Raw genomic sequence first — 17,997 nt, forward strand, 5'->3', positions numbered from 1 at the left:
GTTCTCACCCACCGCCCGGAAATGGATCCTTCTCCCACGGCTGCAGGCTGCGGCCTTTCCCTCTCGGGTGGCTGGACACGGCTGGATAATCCAAAATAATTCCATCTTGGCAGGCAGCCGGCGGGGGAGGGGGGCCTCACATTCCAAACTCAGTAACTTCCCTGGCCTCCTGCAGCCGGGAGCCCCCGGCCAGACCTCAGACGGAGGCGGCGTCCGGAGGTATGGCGGGGGTGTGAGCGGAGGTGTGGGAGCTGGCTCGGGCCAGCCAGGCCCACCTGTTTGCTGCTGTCTTCTCCCGGACACTAAAAGCTGACACAGCACGGAGATAGCAGCGAGCTGACCGCCCTCCTCCCCTCCGGGCAGGGGCGGGGCTGCTGTCCAGCCCCCAGGGAAGCATCTGGGCTGGAGTCTCGAGCTGTCACCTGGAGAGCCCTCCGCACGGGGTGGGGGGGGGCACAAGCCAGACTGGAGGAGGGAGTTTCCAGCCTCACCCCCACTTCTGGCTTCTGCCACAGGTCATGGCAGGCACACACAGCCTTCCTTCCTTATCCAAGGAGCTGGGAAAGCTCCAGGGCTCCTGAGGTCAAAGACTCCCATACAGGACAGGCAGGATGCCCCCCCACAGCCAGAGCTCTGCCGAACAGCCTGAGGACAGAGGTGGCGGGAAGGGTCTATCCAGGAGGGCTTCCTGCAGGAGGAGGCATGTGGAGGTGCAGCACCAGTCGGTGAAGGGCAAGGCCAAACCACCGAACACACCCCCACCCGCCAGCCAGGTCTAAGACTTCCTGGGTCCCAGGTGCCCACCCAACGGGAACCACACCAGGAACCGGAGACACCCCGCGGGAAGCAGGCTCAGGCCTGGGAGCTGCGCACACACTGGGTGCGGGTCTCTCCCACTCCCGCACCCCTGCCAAGGCCGGACCGCGGGGAAGCCTGGGCGAAGTCGGCCGTCCGCGAGGGCTGCGCGGGCGGCTGGGCCCGGGGCCCATACACGGCCGGGACCCCCCTCGCTCTGGCGCGGATCTCCGCGCCTGAGGAGGCGGGGGCGTGGGTGGGGCGGAGGATCCGGAACCAGACACGGTCCGGAGCGGCTCCGAGGGACGCGGGCCACCGCGTCCCCGGCCGCCACCTGGAGGCGCGTGGGGCGGGGGCAGCCGCTGCAGCCGCGGGACCCAGACGGCGGCCCAGGCCCCAGCCGCGCTCCGCCGAGCCGCAGCCGCCTCCCGGTCGCGCGCCGGAGCGCGTCGGGCCAGGCGGGGCGGCGCTGACGGCGGAGCCCCCAGCCCAGCTAAGCGGCCCCGCAGGCCCCGGCCCCGAGCTCGTACCTGCACGTCGGCCGCCGAGGCTCGATGGCGCCCGGGCCGCGTTCGCCGCTGCGCTCCGGCCCGCGCGGCTGCCATGGAGACGGGCCTTTGTGTGGCCGAGGAGGGGCCGGAGCGCGCGGGAGCCGCCGGCCCCGCCCCCGACGGGGGAGGGCGAGGGCCGGCGGGGGAGGGGCGGGGGCCGGCGGGGGAGGGGCGGGAGGGGGCGGCGACGGCTGAGCTCGCGGCGCGCCCCGGAGCCCCCAGGCCTGGCGCCCTCGCGCGCGGCCTCGCCGGGAGGTTGGGCGCGGGCTCGGGCCCGCCCTGTCGCTGTCAGGGTCTCCCCCGGCCTAGGCACCACTTCGGGGACGCCCCCTGGGCTCGGCACTAGGGCAGCGCTTCGGCCCCGCCCGCACGAAGGTCCCTAGGGCACCTGCGGGCGCTAACCCACCCCCAGATTGGGCGCAGGCTGGCTGCACTCGGGGCCGCTGGACCTGGCCCCTTTCCGCTGCCCCCAGCCTCTTAGGGCAGAGGACACCTGGGGGCATCCTGGCGGCGCAGCCAGCACCCCACGTCGGCGGCTGGCTGGAGACCCTGCTGCTGAGCGTCCCCTCCGGCTCCCAGGTCGATGCCCCAAGTGCTTGGGCCCCTAACCCCACGCAGAGGTCCCGACCTCGGGCTTTGGCCTGCCCCTGCCCTGCCCTGCCCTGCTTGTGACCCGCTGGAGAGCGAACCAACGGATGGAAAAGCGGTCGCTTTGCCTTTCAAATTAATGAATAAATAAGTGTCAAAAAAACCAACCAACCTATGTCTCCACCTGCTGCCTTCCCGCTCTCCCAGCCCAGCACATCTGGGCCTTCCTGGGCAGCTGGAGACCCAGCGCCGTCCTCCAGGGGCTAGGGGTGGGTGGAAGGAAACCGCTCTTCCTGGGGACCTGCCATGCCCCACAGCATCCACACCTTGGTGCCCGTCCCCTCTGGCTCCTGCAGCCCCTCCCCCCAGCTTTGTACAATTCCTCCACCCCTACCCCCGACCCTGGGGACCTGCCCCCAATCCTGGATCCAGGACTCCCAGAGGCAGACAAAGCCTGGATGAAATCTGATAAGACCCGGCCACTCAGTTCTGGCCTCTCTGCCCTCCGCTGTCCCTGCCCAGACCTTCTCCCCAGTCCTGAACCACAGTCTACACATGACCACCCTGCCCCAACGGCAAGGGACCCCAAAATTACCAGTGTCTCACCGGGGCTGCCAAGTTTTTATCAAAAAAGGAAGTTAGAAGACAAGCATTGTCACAAAAGGCCATTTTAATACCAAAAGATGTGGGGAGGCCAGCATCCCAGACTCAAAGGCGATCTTTAAATAGCAGGCAGGAAGCTTGAGGGTGAAGAGCGTCCTTCCTGTCCAGCCAGGAGCAGCCCAGCCTCCACTGGAGCCCTCGCCCACCTCGGGGCCACAGCGGCCCCCCACCATTTGGGCCTGGATTCTGCCCACTTACGCCCCCGGCCGCGGGGCTCCTGCAGGGCAGGTCTGCCTCTCTGGAGCCATCTGACTCCCTCCCTCTGGTGTGGGAAGGTGGGGTGGGGCAGGGCCATGACCCAGGACAGAGGTTCTGACCTGATCCTGGGAGAACACCAGGGGGCATGTTGGGCACAGGATGGAGCTGGCAGGGCCCCACACCCAGCTGCACCACACCCCTGCCCCTGCCAGTCCAGACTGCTGTGTGCACCCCGAGTCTGCAGGCAGGCACCAAGGGAGAGGCATGGGGTCAGCTCCACTTCCTCTTCTTCCTGCCTCAGCCACGGGATTCTGCCTGGGCAGCTTGCTGACTGTGCCAGTGTCCCTCCCCTCCCCTCGAAATCCTGAGGACTGGCACTGTGGGGAACATGTCCGGCATCAGCCGGTCCTCCAGGCAAGATGAGGGCCCTGGGGCTGCTCTGAGGCCACCCTGCAGCTGCACAGTGCAGGGAGGGGACCCCACAGTGCCAGGCTGGGGTGATGCTGGGGGCGTGCCCCTTGAGGGTGGGGTCGCAACCAGGAGGGGTCCGGGCCACCTTCCTGTGCAGCTCCTTAGGGACTCAGCCCCAGCGCTGGTGTCGGCCACGCAGGCAGAACCACAGATCTTTGACGCCTTGACACAGGCAGGGTCCCCACCAACACCACAGCCCCTTCCTGTGGCAAGCATTCCAGCTGGCCACACAGGAAGGTTCTGGCCTCCCCGCGCAGCCTCAGCAGGGGGCTGTCGGCTGCCTGACGCCCAGCGCGTCGCACATCGGGGTCTGGTGCTGCAGCTCCCTCACTTGTCTGCCGCAATCTGTTTAACTGTGGCCATGTCCTTAGTCCTGCCCTGGACTGCCTGCATGCCACTGCCCAGCTTCATAACCCCTCCTGGTGGGTCCCTGCCCTTGCCTGTAAAGTGGGGACAGCCTAGGGCCGGCATTGTGGCACAGCTCTGTGACACCAGTGTCCCATGTGAGTCCCAGATGCTCCACTTCCCACCCAGCTCTCTGCTGTGGCCTGGGAAAGCAGCAGAAGATGGCCCAAGTGCTCGGGGCCCTGCACCCACGTGGGAGACCCGGATGGAGTTTCCTGGCTTTGGTCTGGCCCAGCCCTGGCTATTGTGGCCATTCAGGGAATAAACCAGCAGATGGAAGATGTCTTTTTCTTTATCCCTCTCTCCCTGCCACTCTGCCTTTCAAATAGATAAAATAATTATATATTTAAAAAAAAAAAAAAAAAGACAAAGACGGGGACAGCCTGGCCTGGACAAGCCGGTGGCACGAGGTGTACCCATGAACAGTCTCACCGCAGAACCCACCCTGAAGGGAGCTCAGGTGTTGTGCAGCCCTGCCTCATAGAGGGTGCCATCTGGGGTATAGCGAGAACCCAGCAGGGCTTACAGTGGCACCAAAGGGGACCTCAGTCCCCCGCCCCGGGCCCGCTTGCTCTGCCAGGTGTCCCGGGCAGAATCTGCCCCACCAGGCACCCACACGGCTCGGTCTTTCGGATGAGGAAGGAGCAGAGGTTCTGAGTGGTCAGGAGACACAGGTGGGTGCTACGAGCTGGGCTGGGCTGCAGCTCTGGGTCCACACCCTGGCGCTCACCCTCCCACAGGCCCAGTGTAGCCAGTGAGCGGTGACAACACTGGCCTTGCTGGGTCCAGCACCCAGGCACAGGGGAACCTAAGACCTGGCAACTCCCAGAAGGCGCTGGGGTGCCCCTCAGTCTAGCGAGGCACGGGGCTCCAGCTGGGGAGGCAGGCTCAGGCTGGCGTCCAGAGTTCTTCCGGCTGCTTGGGGGTGGGGGAGGGGGCACGGAAATGCATGGAACTCATGCCATCCTGGGAGTGGGAACCGGGGCGGAAGGGCATGCAGAGGGGCACTGTGGGTGGTCGGTGACTGTGGGCAAGGTACCCCTGCCACCCCCAGGCAAGACAGGTGGGCGGAGCCTCCTCCCTCTGTCCAGGCTGGGCGGCCTGCACATCGAACACAATGCCTGGGGCTCAGGCAGATGTGCCAGCAGGAGATGGGCAGCAGGCGTGCCCAGACCAGTGAGGCCCCCACCACTGCAGCCTGTGGAGAGCAGGTGCGGCCAGAAGGAGGGAGGCTCTGCCAGCACACACGCCCACCCAGTCAGGGACCAGGCCGTGGTTCCAAGTACACCTTTACTGCCAGGACAGTACGTGAGGGGAGGGGTCCTGGGCCTGCAGCCCGAGCTCTGTCCTAGGGAGGGCACAGTACGGCCTGCAGAGGGGAGGGGTCCTGGGCCTGCAGCCCGAGCTCTGTCCTAGGGAGGGCACAGTACGGCCTGCAGGTCCTTGGGCAGGGAGCCAATGGCCATCTCGATGTAGAGCTGCACCCGCTGCAGCGTCACCGCCTTCACAGGGAGCTGGTGGCCCTGCGCGCGCACCTGCAGGGGCAGCAGAGGTCAGGGCCAGGGGCAGCGCAGGGGGGCGGGCAGCGGCTGGGCAGGGCTGCGAGCCTCACCAGCTTCTCCCGAAGTTTCAGGACCAGGTCCACGACCTCCACCTCCGACTTGTCCTTCATCCAGGTCTCGATGTCCTGCCAGGGACATCACTTCCATCACTTACGCCCTCCCTCCCGCCCGGGGCCTGTGCCCTGCTCCCCACCCGGCCTCTGCTCACCGCCTCACAGAGGGCCTCGAGGTGCAGCGCCTCCAACTTGTGGGCCATCTCCCTGTGCCGCTGCCGGTACCAGCCATCGAAATGAGGGGACTTGAAGAACCGTCTGTGTGCGACAAAAGCTGCGGCTGAGGGGCTGACCGTCTGCTGGGCCTGCCGTCCACTCTCCTGTACAGGCCCAGCCTGGAGACCTAGCACACGTGCAGCTGAGCTGGGCTGACCGTCTGCTGGGCCTGCCGTCCACTCTCCTGTGGCCCAGCCTGGAGGCCTAGCACACATGCAGCTGAGCTGGGCTGACCGTCTGCTGGGCCTGCCGTCCACTCACCTGTACAGGCCCAGCCTGGAGACCTAGCACACATGCAGCTGAGCTGGGCTGACCATCTGCTGGGCCTGCTGTCCACTCACCTGTGGCCCAGCCTGGAGGCCTAGCACACGTGCAGCTGAGCTGGGCTGACCGTCTGCTGGGCCTGCCGTCCACTCTCCTGTACAGGCCCAGCCTGGAGGCCTAGCACACGTGCAGCTGAGCTGGGCTGACCATCTGCTGGGCCTGCTGTCCACTCACCTGTGGCCCAGCCTGGAGGCCTAGCACACATGCAGCTGAGCTGGGCTGACCATCTGCTGGGCCTGCCGTCCACTCACCTGTACAGGCCCAGCCTGGAGGCCTAGCACACATGCAGCTGAGCTGGGCTGACCGTCTGCTGGGCCTGCTGTCCACTCACCTGTACAGGCCCAGCCAGTCGCCCTTCAGGATGCAGGTGAGCTGGGGCCCTGAGTGCTCCAGGCTCCGCAGAAAGTCCTCCTGCCGGAAGGGGCGGATCTGCGGTGGGGTCTGAGACAGGGTCTGGGTGAGCTGAGCGCGTGGCGAGCACAGCCCCACACAGGCCCTGCACTGGGCTGGTTGGGACGGACCCAGGACAGCGTCCCTGAAACCCTCCAGGTCCCGACACACACCCCCTCCCCCGACGTGAGGGGCCTCTGGCAGGTGCAGGGCCCGCCTCCTGCCCTGGTGGCCCCTGCACATCCGCACTTCCTCCAACCTCTCCTCCACGGGGTCACCTGCCCACGACCTTCCCTCCTCCAGCAGCGGGCTGGGGTTCACCCTCTCCAGGCCCCTGGACCCCCACCTTCCAGGGCGTGATGTTCTTCTGCAGGGGCATGAGGCTGGCCATGTAGTGCTCCTGCAGGGGGAGGGGAGTCAGCCTGGGCCACGGCACCTGCCCCCCTCACCCCCACCCCCGCCCTGAGCCCAGGTCCTCACCAGGGGGAAGATGAAGCTCTGTGTGAGCTCCAGGAGGTGCCGCCGCAGCAGGGCGCTCTGCAGGTCCCCGGGCCGCTTCTTCTGCACACCCTGTGGGGGAGGGGCTGAGCCCTCAGGGCCTTCGCACCACACCAGGGACCCCGTCCAGCCCCTGCCCCACCTGTACCTTCAGCAGCCGCTTGAGCAGAGCCTTATCCCGGTGCAGGTGGGCCGTGTAGGCAGTGTAGAGGCCTGGCAGGAGGGCAGAGCTGCATCCCAGCCTCTGGGCCTCCCTCCAACACAGGCAGGGCTGGACCTGCACCTCTCACCCCACCCAGCCCCAGACGGAGGAGATCCCCAGGTCCCACGAGGACTCAGGAGGGCTTGGGGGGCCTGGCTACCCCCACTGCCAAGTTCCAGACAGGACCCCACGTGGAAGGCAGCCCACAGCACAAGCGCAGGGCAGCCCCCACTGGAAGGGCCCCAGCACAGGGCACAAGCACAGGGCACAAGCACAGGGCAGCCCCCACCGGAAGGGCCCCAGCCCAGGGCACAAGCGCAGGGCAGCCCCCACTGGAAGGGCCCCAGCCCAGGGCACAAGCACAGAGCAGCCCCCACTGGAAGGGCCCCAGCCCAGGGCACAAGCGCAGAGCAGCCCCCACTGGAAGGGCCCCAGCCCAGGGCACAAGCGCAGGGCAGCCCCCACTGGAAGGGCCCCAGCCCAGGGCACAAGCGCAGGGCAGTCCCCACTGGAAGGGCCCCAGCCCAGACGTACAGACCTGGTTTGGTGTCAAGGGTCTTCAGCCGCGAGGGCTTTTTCAGCTTGACCTGCTTAGGAAGGTCCCCTGCGAGGTGTCCAGTGGCCACGCTTCAGGGCCCAGCTGTGGCCACGCCCACAGGCTCAGGCACCGCCCCCTCCCATCCCTAAGCAGAGGCGGCTTCGGAGCCCCACCCTGACCCCCCGGACTGCTCACCTGACATCTTGGGCTCCCCGACCCGGAGGACATGGGGCCAATGCTGGAGTGTTTTGATAAAGAAAGGGTTTGTGACTCCCAGAACCACGTTGGGTCTAGAGAGAGAGAGAGAGAGAGCGAGAGAGGGGGGCAAAGACAGGCCCGGGGAGCTGCAGGGAGGGTGTGGGAGGTGGGGCGGCAGCACTCACGGGGCCTGCGTGCGGGTGGTGAACTCCTTGAACTCGCTGTCGTGGATGGTGAAGTAGGGGCGGAAGTCGCAGCAGAACTTGAGGGGCTGCAGGCAGCTGTGGGAGCCGACAGTAGGGAGCAGCCGAGGAGGCACAGCCTCGACAGCCCCGCGCCCCCCGCCCGGCCCAGCAAGGCAGGTACCTGGTGAGGGCCAGCACCAGCTCTGAGGACACGTCGGGCGAGGGTGCCAAGACCAGCAGGGGCTCCCCCAGGAGCATGAGTTCCCACAGCATCTGCACGTGGGTCAGCACAGGCCGGAAGCACCTGGTGCCAGGCAGGGAGGCTGGGGTGGGTACCCTGCAAGGCGACCCAGGCCCCTGGACCTTGCTCTCCCACCGCTCTCCAGGTTAGCCCGGGTGAGCACAGAGCACTGGCCCAGCAGGAAGGCAGGGGGAGGGGCGCTCACAGTCGTGAGAGTGTGTGTCCCTGACAGTCCACTCACACTGGGCCTGGCCCACGCAGGGCGGGACAGTCTCAAAGCCCAGCCTCCCTGCCCGCTTTCCTCTGGGTACAGACGCGGGGCCCAGGTTTGCTTTCTGTGTACTTCCACCAAGGGTCACTGTCCTGAGTTACCCATGGCGAGCGGCCCCCTCCCCGCCACACGCACATGGTGGTCTCTGGTGGGCTCACCTGAACAGGTCCAGCTCATGGACACTGGCGAGGACCACTGGGGCTGGCAGGAGGTTCTGAGAGGGGAGGGTGAGTCAGGACCGGGGGCCAGGCTGGTGCCCCTTGGGCCCCAAGCAGCACCTTGGGCACCAGGAGAGACCCAGGGCCCCTGCTCCACCACAGCACAGGGGAGGGTGTGACGCTCCCAGCCCTGCCCCGAGACACAGCCACCCCACAAGGCGAGGTCCCACTTCTGGTCAAAGTCCAGGCCCTCGGCCTGAGCCCCCACCTGGTCACACTGCTTCAGAGGGCTGGGTTCAGGCTTGTCCACCCTGGAGGGGATGTGTGCCTGGGGAGGAAGAAAGCAGCTGCCAGAGGGCAGGAAGCCTCCACGAACCCGCGGCACCTGCTCCCAGCCGGCCGGCCTCACCTGGATAACAACGCCCATGACAGGCAGGTTCAGGGTCTGCCCAGGCACAGGGGCTGGCCACTGGTCAATTTCGTTGCACACTGTGAACACAGGTGGCCCGTGTCAGGAGCTCTCCCTGAGAGGCAGCCTGCCAAACCCTGCCCACGCCGCCCATTCCTGCTGGCCACTCACCTGCTTCCAGGCAAGGGGCCAGCTTGTCGAAGTACTCGGGGGCAATCAGGCTGAGCAGGGACTGGAACAGCCGGACAAAGGGCAGGCGGGACACCAGCACCAAAGACTGTGGGGGACGCAGGGCCGGCAAGGAGCGGTCACCTCTAGCCATGCAGCAGGCTGCAGGCTTCCCCAGAGTTGGCCCAGCTTGGGCTGACATGAGGGGACCAACGCCTGCTTCACAGTGCTGAGGAGACCCTGGCACGGCAGTGGGGTGGGGCTGGACACCAGGGCCCCCCCAGAGGGAAACCCACAGTGGCCAACGTTTCGGGGACAATCTCCCCGGGGCAAGCTTTGGCTCTCAGCGTCTGAGTTCGAGACTGAAGTTGAAGGCAGACATTGGCGCAGCAGGTGAGAAGCGGCTGGGGACACCTGTGTCCCACACGACAGTGCCCGGGTTTGAGTCCCGGCTCTGCTTTCCATCCCAGCATCCCGCTGCTGAGGACTCTGGGAGTCAGCCGTGATGGCAAGAGTGGTTGGACCCCTGCCACCCACGTGTTCTTGGATCCCGACTTCAGCCTAACCCAGCCTTGGCTGTTACGGGCATTTGGAGCGTGAACCAGCAGATGGGAGATATCCCTCCCGCCCTCTGCCCACCCCCCTTTCCAATAAAATAAAATTTAAAGAAGACTAAAGTGGTCCCAAATGTGACAGTGTGAGGCCCCTCCAGCCAGCAGTGAGGAGCAGACAGGGCCTCCCGGGAAGGGTCAGCAGGCGCGCTGGCCCTGCGGCCAGGGGAGGGCCCCTCAGAGTGGGCAGGCGGCTCACCTTCTGAAAGTAGCCCCTCTTCACGGAGCTGTCCTTCACCTGCCTGAAGTAGACATAGCCGAAGTAGTGGGCTGGGTCCCTCTGCAAGGAATGAGCGTTGGCCACGCCCCTAGGACGGCCCAGCAGGGGCAACAAAGCTCAAGGGACAGGAAGGCTGGGGGAGCTGCTGTCCCTGCACTCCGGCCTCGCCGGGCCAGGCCTGGGGTCTTTGGCTCAGAAGCGGGCAGGACCACAGGCAGCGAACGTGACTGCTGACCCAACAGGCAGCTGAGGTGGCAGGCGGGGGCTGGGGGGCGCCATGGTCAGCCATGCAGATGCCACGGACACGCGGTGCAGAGGGAAAGTTCCAGGGTCTGGCCAGTCTGCTAGGAGCTGGCCCACCCCCGGGGCTCAAGGCGGTCAGGGACCCCACAGGACAGGCTGGCCACCACCTCTCCTGCCACACAGGACCCAGGCACTCACTCGAAGGGACTAACACCAGCCTGACCCCCGCAGGGCCCCAGGGGACAGGGGTCGGGTGCGGAATGGCCAGAGAGGCCCGCGGCTCACCTGCAGCGCCACGGGGGCCCCGCTGTTGTAGCGCCTGTCCTCACTGTGCCAGGGGCTCCTCTGGCCTCCACACTGACGCATACGGAAGCTGAACTGCGTGTCCCCCAGGCAGCCTGAGAAGCAGGGGCCACCACATGGGTCAGTGCTGGGCCTCTGCTCAGCATGGGGGGCCTCTGTTGGCCTAAACGGTGTTGAGGACAGCCCAGCCCGGGGGTCCGTGCTTCCCCACAGACTGCCCGCCTCAGCCCAGCCCAGCCCAGCCCGGCGTCTGCTCAGGGGTCTTGGGATAAGCTCAGCACACAGGACACACCTTCAGCCTGTCTAGGGAGACAGGCTCCACCTTCCCAGACAGAAATCAGGCCCTGGACAAATGGCCATCCCGACACCCGTGCTCCAGGGGCAGAAGAGGGGAGCAGGCCCAGCTCCCGGTGGCCACAGCGATGGGGTGGACGAGCCCACACTCCACCTCTTTCCATGTGAATCGGGGAACCTGGCCACATGCTGCGACCAGGGCTCTGGGTGTCCACTGACACTGGGCAGCACAGGTGGCCCAGGGCCCCACCCGCCTCCGCAGCCCCAGAGCCAACACCCAGTCCTGGGGAGAGCGCGGGGCTGCTCACCTGAGTGCGAGTCGGGAAAGGAGAGGTAGCAGATGCTGCCCTTCTGAAACACAGAATCCCCAGTGAGGGCCGACTCGCTCCCGGTGCTCTCTGCTCCCGAGGGCTGGGACCTACCTCCTTGTCCGTGAGCTGGAAGTCGCTTGGGTACACCAGCTGCGCGGAGGACAAAGCACTAGGTGAGCTGTGTCTGCGAGGTGTCCAGCTGGTGCGGTGCCCTCTCCCCCTGGCTCTCTCCCTGGCCTCCAGGCACTCCCCCGACAGCTGAAGCTTCTGGCCGCCCACCTCCGGGTCCCCCTCAGCCAGGGGCCAGCACACTGAGTGGACTTCCTGCCTCCTCCTACATATCCTGGCCAGCCTCCCTGGCCCCAGCATCCAGGGGGAGGCTTTCAGAGCCCTCCTGGGGCCTCCTCTCTCGCCTGGAGTGGTCACAGGGCCCTGCCAGAGCTTGGCCTGGGAACTCCACCCACCCGGGGTGCCACAACGGAGCTCCCTGCAGCTTGTCAAGAGGCAGAGCCCTCAGAGCCCCCATTCCCCGTGCCTTCTGGGCCGGCCTGGCTCTCCCAGGCAGCCGTTGTGCCTGGAGCTGCCACGCCTGCCCTGAGGAGCTGGGCCCAGGCTGGAAGGAGCCCTCTGCAGTGCGCCCTGAACCCCACGGAGGCGAGCCGCCGGGCCCGCTCTGCTGAAAGGGCCCTGCTTCTTGTCCTTGTCTGGTCTGGGCCTGTTGCTGCGTCCCACCCGGCCTTTCCAGGGCAAGGACCTGTCCCCCCCCCCCCCAATACAGTCACTGTGGAACACGCGCACACGCGTCTGGGGTAGCCCAGCACAGGCAGGTGTGGCCGCTGACTGGATCAACGGACACCTTCATCCGAGGCGTCTCCAGGGAGGCTGGTGGGGGGTGCCCTGCGCAGCACCTGGCCCAGGGCAGGACGGAGCAGGGAAGGCGGAGGAAAGGGGGGTTCCTCTCTGTCTGTCCTGGAGCTGGGGTGCTCTTTCCCCTGCCCTGCAGCCCACAGCTCGGACCCGCCACGGTTCTCAGGCCTTTGGCCTCTGCCTGAAAGTCACGGCATCAGCACCCCTGGTCCTGAGGCCCTCAGACTCGGGCCGAGCCGCGCTCCAGGTCTCCAGCGTGCAGGGGCTTCTCAGCCGCTCCACCTACAGGAGCCGAGCCCCCAGTTCCCTCTGCTGTCTTTCAAAATATTCTACTGTTCCTGTCTCTCTGGAGAACCTAACATCAGAGGGGAGCACAGTCAAGAAGCCCTCAGCTGGGCAGGTGCCACGAGGCGCGGCAGGGCCTGGTGTGCGGCACAGCCGGTTCAGCCACCCCCTGCGATGCTGGCATCACGTCAGGCTGCCAGAACCAGTCCCGGCTGCTCTGCTTCCTCTCCAGCTTCTTGCTAACGCACCCAGGATGGCACCAGATGTCCACACATGTGGAAGACCAGGACTAGGTTCCTAGCTCATGGCTTCTGCCTGCCCCAGCTCCAGCTGTTCTGGCCATTTGGGGGTGAAACAGCGGATGGAGGACCTCTCACTCACTCTGTCACTCTGCCTTCAAATAAATAAATCTTAAAAAAAAAAAAAAAGAGGAAGGAGGGAGTCAGGAGGGAGAGATGGGAAACTAAGGGGACCTGTTAGGGGGGCTGGGCCCACTGGGTGCTCAGCAGAGCTCCGTGAGGGGCAGGGCCCACCAGTCACTCAGGACAGGACAGCCAGAGACAGCCACAGCCTGGTGCCCACTGGAACAGTCCTGGGCTCCTGCAGCATCTGACCAGCCACCTTGGCCTCCGGCTCCATGTGCACAGGGGACGTGGGTGTCCCAAGCAGTGGCTTACCACGCTGTGCCACAACACACACCTCCTTAACTTCGCCTGGGGTTTTAGGGAGCAATTTGCACAGGCTGGGTAACCTCTTACTCATTTTTTTTTTTTTTTTTGACAGGCAGAGTAGACAGTGAGAGAGAGAGAGACAGAGAGAAAGGTCCTCCTTTGCCGTTGGTTCACCCTCCAACGGTCGCCGCAGCCGACACGCTGCGGCCGGCGTACCGCGCTGATCCGAAGGCAGGAGCCAGGTGCTTTTCCTGGTCTCCCATGGGGTGCAGGGCCCAAGCACTTGGGCCATCCTCCACTGCACTCCTGGCCACAGCAGAGAGCTGGCCTGGAAGAGGGGCAACCGGGACAGAATCCGGCGCCCTGACCAGGACTAGAACCCGCCTAGTGAGCCGCGGCGCCAGCCCAGGGAACAATTTGAAAAAGGCACTGGGGTAAGAGAGTGGGCTCTGCAGCCCTAGGCGAGTCACCTCCCTGTCCACACTCCGTAACTGCACCAGTGTGTCCAGTGGGGACGGTGTGTGGGCACCCACAGTGTCAGGAGCCCACGGGTCACTTGTCCACTCAGAAAACTGGAAGAGCCCACAGGGACCTTGGAAAGCATCTCCCAGGCAGAGCCACGGCTTCCCTGAGGACACCTCTGGGAGTCCAGCAGGGCCAGCGGCTACCTCTCAGTCCCTCCCTCTGGCCCTGGTGAAGTCTACATCCCGGACAGTCCCCAGTTGGCAGCTCCCCATCAGCGTCATGGCCACATCTTCATCCCCAGCTCCAGGAGACGCTGCCCCGCGGGCAGGTGGAGGCTGGCTGGCAGTGGGGAGACCCCCGGGAAGGCCCCAGGCCAAGAGGAGCAGGGAGAGGACACACAGCCAGGGGTGCAGCAGGAGGGACACAACCGCGGGGCCTCGGCTCCACGTGAGCCAAGCGGTGCACGGGGTTTTAAGGAGACATAGACTCCGGCGGGGGGCAGTGGGGAGGAGGATGCCAGAGACGGTGGGCCTGAGCTCCAGGGCGACCCCGCGCCTGCTGGAGCGGCTGAGGGGTGAACATCGGAGGCCGACAGCCGCGGCAGGCATCTACCCGGAAAAATCAGAAGGGCCCGCCTTGGTTGGGCCGTGTGCGGCCCTGCCGCCCCCACCCCAACGGGAACTCAGCAGCTTGCTCTGCCCTGCTCTGCCTGCGGAGCCCTCCTGGGGCCCTGAGGAGGGCGGAGGCCGAGGCCTGTGCAGGGGTGCGACGCGCGCGGCGGCTACACGGGTGCACCTGCCTCCCGGTCCGCTGGCGGCGGCGGGGGCGGGGACCGGGCGGAAACCTGCGCACCAGGGGAGGGGGCGCGGCCCGCCGGCCGGCAGCTCACCTCCAGCGCCTGGCCCAGCTCCAGGTCGAAGGTGACCACGCACACGCACTCCAGCCAGGCGGAGAAGCGCGCCCAGGGCGCGGTCGGGGCCCGCGCCGAGCGGCCCGCCGCCGTCGGCTCAGCAGTGCCGGGGCTGCCGCGAGCCCGGCGGGGCCCGGCGCCGGACGGCGCATCCATGGCGGCGGCTCGGGGCGCGTTGCCGGGGGAACGCGAGAGGGCGGTGGCCGCGGACAGCGCCTGCGGGACAGCGCCCCAGAGCAGTCGAGCGGCCGCCTCGGAGCAGAGCAGCCGGCCGCGGCCGCGGCCGCGCGCGCCCCCTGACGCCGGAGGAGCGCCGGCCCCGGAGCGCCGCCGCGCGCACCGGCCAGCGGGCCGCACTTCCGGGACGGGGGGTCCCGCCTGGCCCCGCCACCTCGGACGCCCCTGTCGCCCCGGCCGGCGGCTCCGCGCTCTGCGGCCGCCCGGGCCCCGCGCGCGCGCGCGGATCCAAAGGCTGCGGCCCGCGTGGGCGCCCGCGCCCGCCCGAAGTCCCAGGCTTGCCTGTGGCCCCCACGCCGCTGAGCGAGGTGCGGGGCGAGGGGAAGGCGGGGAGCGCAGCGGGTCCGCCTGCCTCGCCCCTCGAAGGCGCGCCTGGGAAGCCGCGGCTGCGAGCCGGGCCGTGCGTCCCGGGTGCTTTTGGTTTGCTTCGGAGGAAAGCCCTCCCTCTTCCAGACGGCCGGGCTGCGGGAGCTGCCCCCAGGCCTCCGGTGGCGATTGCGCCTGGAGTGGCCTGGGGGCGGTCAGGGGATGCTGTCAGGATTCCCTTCCATCATGCCCACAGCTGCGGGGCAGGTCAAAGCCAGGAGCCAGGGACTGCAGGCCATCCATGTCGCTCAGTGCTCGGCTGTGGGAGGCAGGTTGGTTAACCACCAGCCGAAATGCCTGCCTCACAGAAGTACCACCCTGCGTAAGGACGGCAAGTCACTAAACTTGCGATACAAGTAAGGGGCAGCCCAGGACCGCTGGGGTGATGAGCCAGCACGCGCTGTTAGGAACACGTGCAAGTGTCCAGAAACTAGAGTGAGGGGCCGGCATCACGGTCCAGTGGGCTAAGCCTGCCTCCACGCCAGCATCCCAGATGGGTGACAGCTGCTCCACTTCTGATCCAGCTCTGCTAATTCACCCAGAAAAGCAGCAGGAGGTGGCCCAAGAGCTTGAAACCCTGTGCCCACGTGGGAGACCGGGTGAAGCTCCTGTCTTCCGCCTGATCCGGCCCCTGCCGTGGCAGCCATTTGGCGAGTGAGCCAGCCGATGGAAGCTCTGTTATTCTGCCTTTCAAATAAAATGTGTTGTGATCATCCACCTGCCTATGTAGAATCTGCTTCTGAAACTAATGTTGTCATAGTTTATTATTCATTCCTCTGTCCACCAATCCATATTATTTTTAGAGAAATTTATTTTATTAAAGATTTCTTTTATTGTGGCTGGTGCTGTAGCACTGCGGGTAAAGTCACTGCCTGCAGTGCCAACATCCCCTGTGGGTGCTGATTGGAATCCCAGCTGCTCCACTTCCCATCCAGCTCCCTGCTAATGTGCCTGGGAAAGCAGTGGAGGATGCCCCAAGTCCTTGGGTCTTGGCCATCCATGTGGGAGACCTGGAAGAAGCTCCTAGCTTCAGCTTGGCCCAGCCATGGCCACTGCAGCCATGCAGGGGTGAACCAGCGAATGAAAGATATCTTTATCCTCTCTTTGTAACTATCAAATAAATAAATCTTTTAAAAAAAAGTTTAAAGAGATTTATTTAACTTGCCCGACAGGCTGAGTTACAGAGATTTGTCCCCTGGTTTGCTCCTCAAGTGTCCACAGTGGCCAGACCTGAGCCGGACTAAAGTGGGATTGCATCCGGGTCTCCCACATGGATGCAGGAGTCCAAGCACAGGGCCATCTTCTGCTGCTTTCCCAGGCACGTTAGCAAGGAACTGGATTGAAAGTGGAGCACCCAGGGCCGGCGCCTCGGCTCACTAGGCTAATCCTCCACCTGTGGCACTGGCACCCTGGGTTCTAGTCTCGTTTGGGGCACCGGGTTCTGTCCCGATTGCTCCTCTTCCAGTCCAGCTCTCTGCTATGGCCCGGGAAGGCAGTGAGAATGGTCCAGGTGCTTGGGCCCTGTACCCGCATGGAAGACCAGGTAGGGGCACCTGGCTCTTGGCTTTGGATTGGCGCAGCGTGCTGGCCATAGCGGCCATTTTGGGGGTGAACAACAGAAAAGAAAGACCTTTCTCTCTGTCTAACTCTGCCTGTCAAAAAAAAAAAAAAAAAAAATGGAGCAGCCAGGACTTGAGCTGGTGCTCATAACACAGCACCACGGTGCAGGCTGTGTTTCATTTTTTAAAAGATTTAGTTGTTTGAAAGGCAGAGTGAGAGAGAGAGAGATCCCTTCTATCTTCCAGTTCACCCCCTAAATGTCTGCAGTAGCCAGGTGTGGGCCAGGACAAAACCAGAGTCAGGAACTGTCAGGCTTCCCATGTGGTTGGCAAGAACCCAAGTACTAGGGCCATGATGTGGAAAATAAGCCCACCTGAGACCACCTACCCACGACGGATGGACTCAGAAATCTGTAGGAAGCAGAGAGGGAGGATTTATTCCCCACCCCACCCCACCCCAAGGGCCCAGACCAGAGTTCACCAGCTTTCAGTTCCTGGTATCCCTGCAGGCAGCGGTCCCTCCCCTGTTTCTCCTGGGTGGAGAGAGCTGGGAGGTACAATCTAGCCCAAGGTGGGGGCAGGCGGCTGATAGGAGAGTGGTTCCCAGGAGGGAGGGGGACTTGCACACGGCAGGCGGCAGGCGCAACACAGGAGTGAACTGGAGCAAAGGGGCCCAGTGGTAGTCCTGTCTGACCTGCTCTTGCTGAACAAAAAGCCATCAGAAGGGTGGGACGGGGTGGGGTCGGCACCTTGTGTCTTGTAGCTTCCGGGGGGGAAAAAGAGCTTTAGATGGTGGAGGGCGGGGCAAACCCACAGGGAGGGCTGGGATCATCTGCAAGCCCTCAACCTGCCGCTCTATCACTGAGGCCTGATATCATGGCTGCGCTGAGGCCAAGCCGAGTTTCTACAAAAATACACCACTGACCCATTTCCAATAGTCACCTGCTGCCTCCCTGGGGTCTTAAGCGGAAGCAGGATCAAAAGTGCCGGTGCTGGCTGTGGCATAGTGGGTAAAGCACCACCTGCAGGGCCAGCATCCCATATGGGCACAAGTTCGAGTCCCGGCTGCTCCACTTCCAATCCAGCTCTCTGCTGTGGCCTGGGAAAGCATTGGAAGATGGCCCAAGTCCTTGGGCCCCTGCACCCACGTGGGAGACCTGGAAGAAGCTCCTGGCTCCTGGCATCGGATTGGCACAGCTCCAGCCGTTGCGGCCACTGGGGAGTGAACCAGCGGATGGAAGACCTCTCTCTCACTGCCTCTCCTTCTCTCTCTGTATAACTGACTTTCAAAGAAATAAAACTTAAAAAAAAAAAAAAATGAAGTGTCCAGGACTGGAACAGCGCCGTAACATGGGATGCAGGCGTCTAAGCTGAGGCTCAGCCACTGTGCCACAGCCTGGATAGAATACAGCACCCATGCACTCCTCAGGACACTTCAGTCTGTGTGGTTTCTCACTGGGAGGAAAAGTGAGTGTGTAGTGAATCCGGGACTCTTAAATGGACCATTCAGTGTGTTCCGACACACTTGTGTAGCCAAAACTGTTAGGTAGCGAAGTAGATGTTAGCTACGT

At 64.7% G+C, this 17,997-nt stretch overlaps 2 protein-coding genes across 5 annotated transcripts in view; both read right to left on the minus strand.

Moving 5' to 3' along the window:
• The window catches only part of PLXNB2 (plexin B2), a 28,194-nt gene extending 26,730 nt beyond the window's left edge, over positions 1–1,464 (minus strand). The window contains exon 1 of one of the 2 annotated variants that reach the window (XM_070053066.2): positions 1,326–1,464. The gene's annotated coding sequence lies outside the window, so the exon portion shown is untranslated. Of the gene's footprint in view, positions 1–12; positions 322–1,325 lie in introns of those variants that run through there. The other variant, XM_051839207.3, reaches the window with a different exon arrangement.
• A 3,483-nt stretch (positions 1,465–4,947) lies between these two features.
• DENND6B (DENN domain containing 6B) lies at positions 4,948–14,545 on the minus strand. 3 transcript variants are annotated; one of them, XR_016216451.1, is made up of 21 exons: positions 14,244–14,545; positions 11,178–11,216; positions 11,064–11,106; positions 10,444–10,556; positions 9,895–9,975; positions 9,088–9,193; positions 8,917–8,996; positions 8,776–8,835; positions 8,508–8,563; positions 8,019–8,141; positions 7,838–7,933; positions 7,650–7,692; positions 7,455–7,520; positions 6,863–6,927; positions 6,697–6,786; positions 6,563–6,616; positions 6,158–6,267; positions 5,442–5,544; positions 5,284–5,358; positions 5,065–5,206; positions 4,948–5,000 (listed from the first exon to the last, which is right to left on the minus strand). XR_016216451.1 is itself a non-coding variant. In XM_089307803.1 (21 exons), the coding sequence occupies exons 1-20, from the start codon at positions 14,418–14,420 to the stop codon at positions 5,084–5,086; spliced, it is 1,755 nt and encodes a 584-aa protein (XP_089163929.1). In that variant the 5' UTR covers positions 14,421–14,536; the 3' UTR covers positions 4,948–5,000; positions 5,065–5,083. The 3 variants fall into 3 exon arrangements, 1 of the variants encoding a protein (XP_089163929.1); XM_089307803.1 differs by having other exon boundaries at positions 7,650–7,744; positions 14,244–14,536; XR_016216450.1 differs by having other exon boundaries at positions 4,948–5,206.
• Positions 14,546–17,997: the final 3,452 nt, after the last annotated feature.

Source organism: Oryctolagus cuniculus, chromosome 11 (assembly GCF_051225735.1).
Source record: "Oryctolagus cuniculus isolate XC-2025 breed Fujian yellow rabbit chromosome 11, ASM5122573v1, whole genome shotgun sequence".
Classification (NCBI taxonomy): Eukaryota; Metazoa; Chordata; class Mammalia; order Lagomorpha; family Leporidae; genus Oryctolagus; species Oryctolagus cuniculus.

Bases quoted from the DNA above. Each gene is read 5' to 3' on its own strand.
- DENND6B (XM_089307803.1), bottom strand. From the start codon at position 14,420: ATGGATGCGCCGTCCGGCGCCGGGCCCCGCCGGGCTCGCGGCAGCCCC. The intron at 10,557-11,063 runs GTGAGCAGCCCC...CCTGCTTCTCAG, and splicing joins CTTTCCCGACTCGCACTCAG to GCTGCCTGGGGGACACGCAG. The intron at 5,545-6,157 runs GTGAGTGGACAG...TGTCGCACACAG, and splicing joins GACTGGCTGGGCCTGTACAG to ACGGTTCTTCAAGTCCCCTC.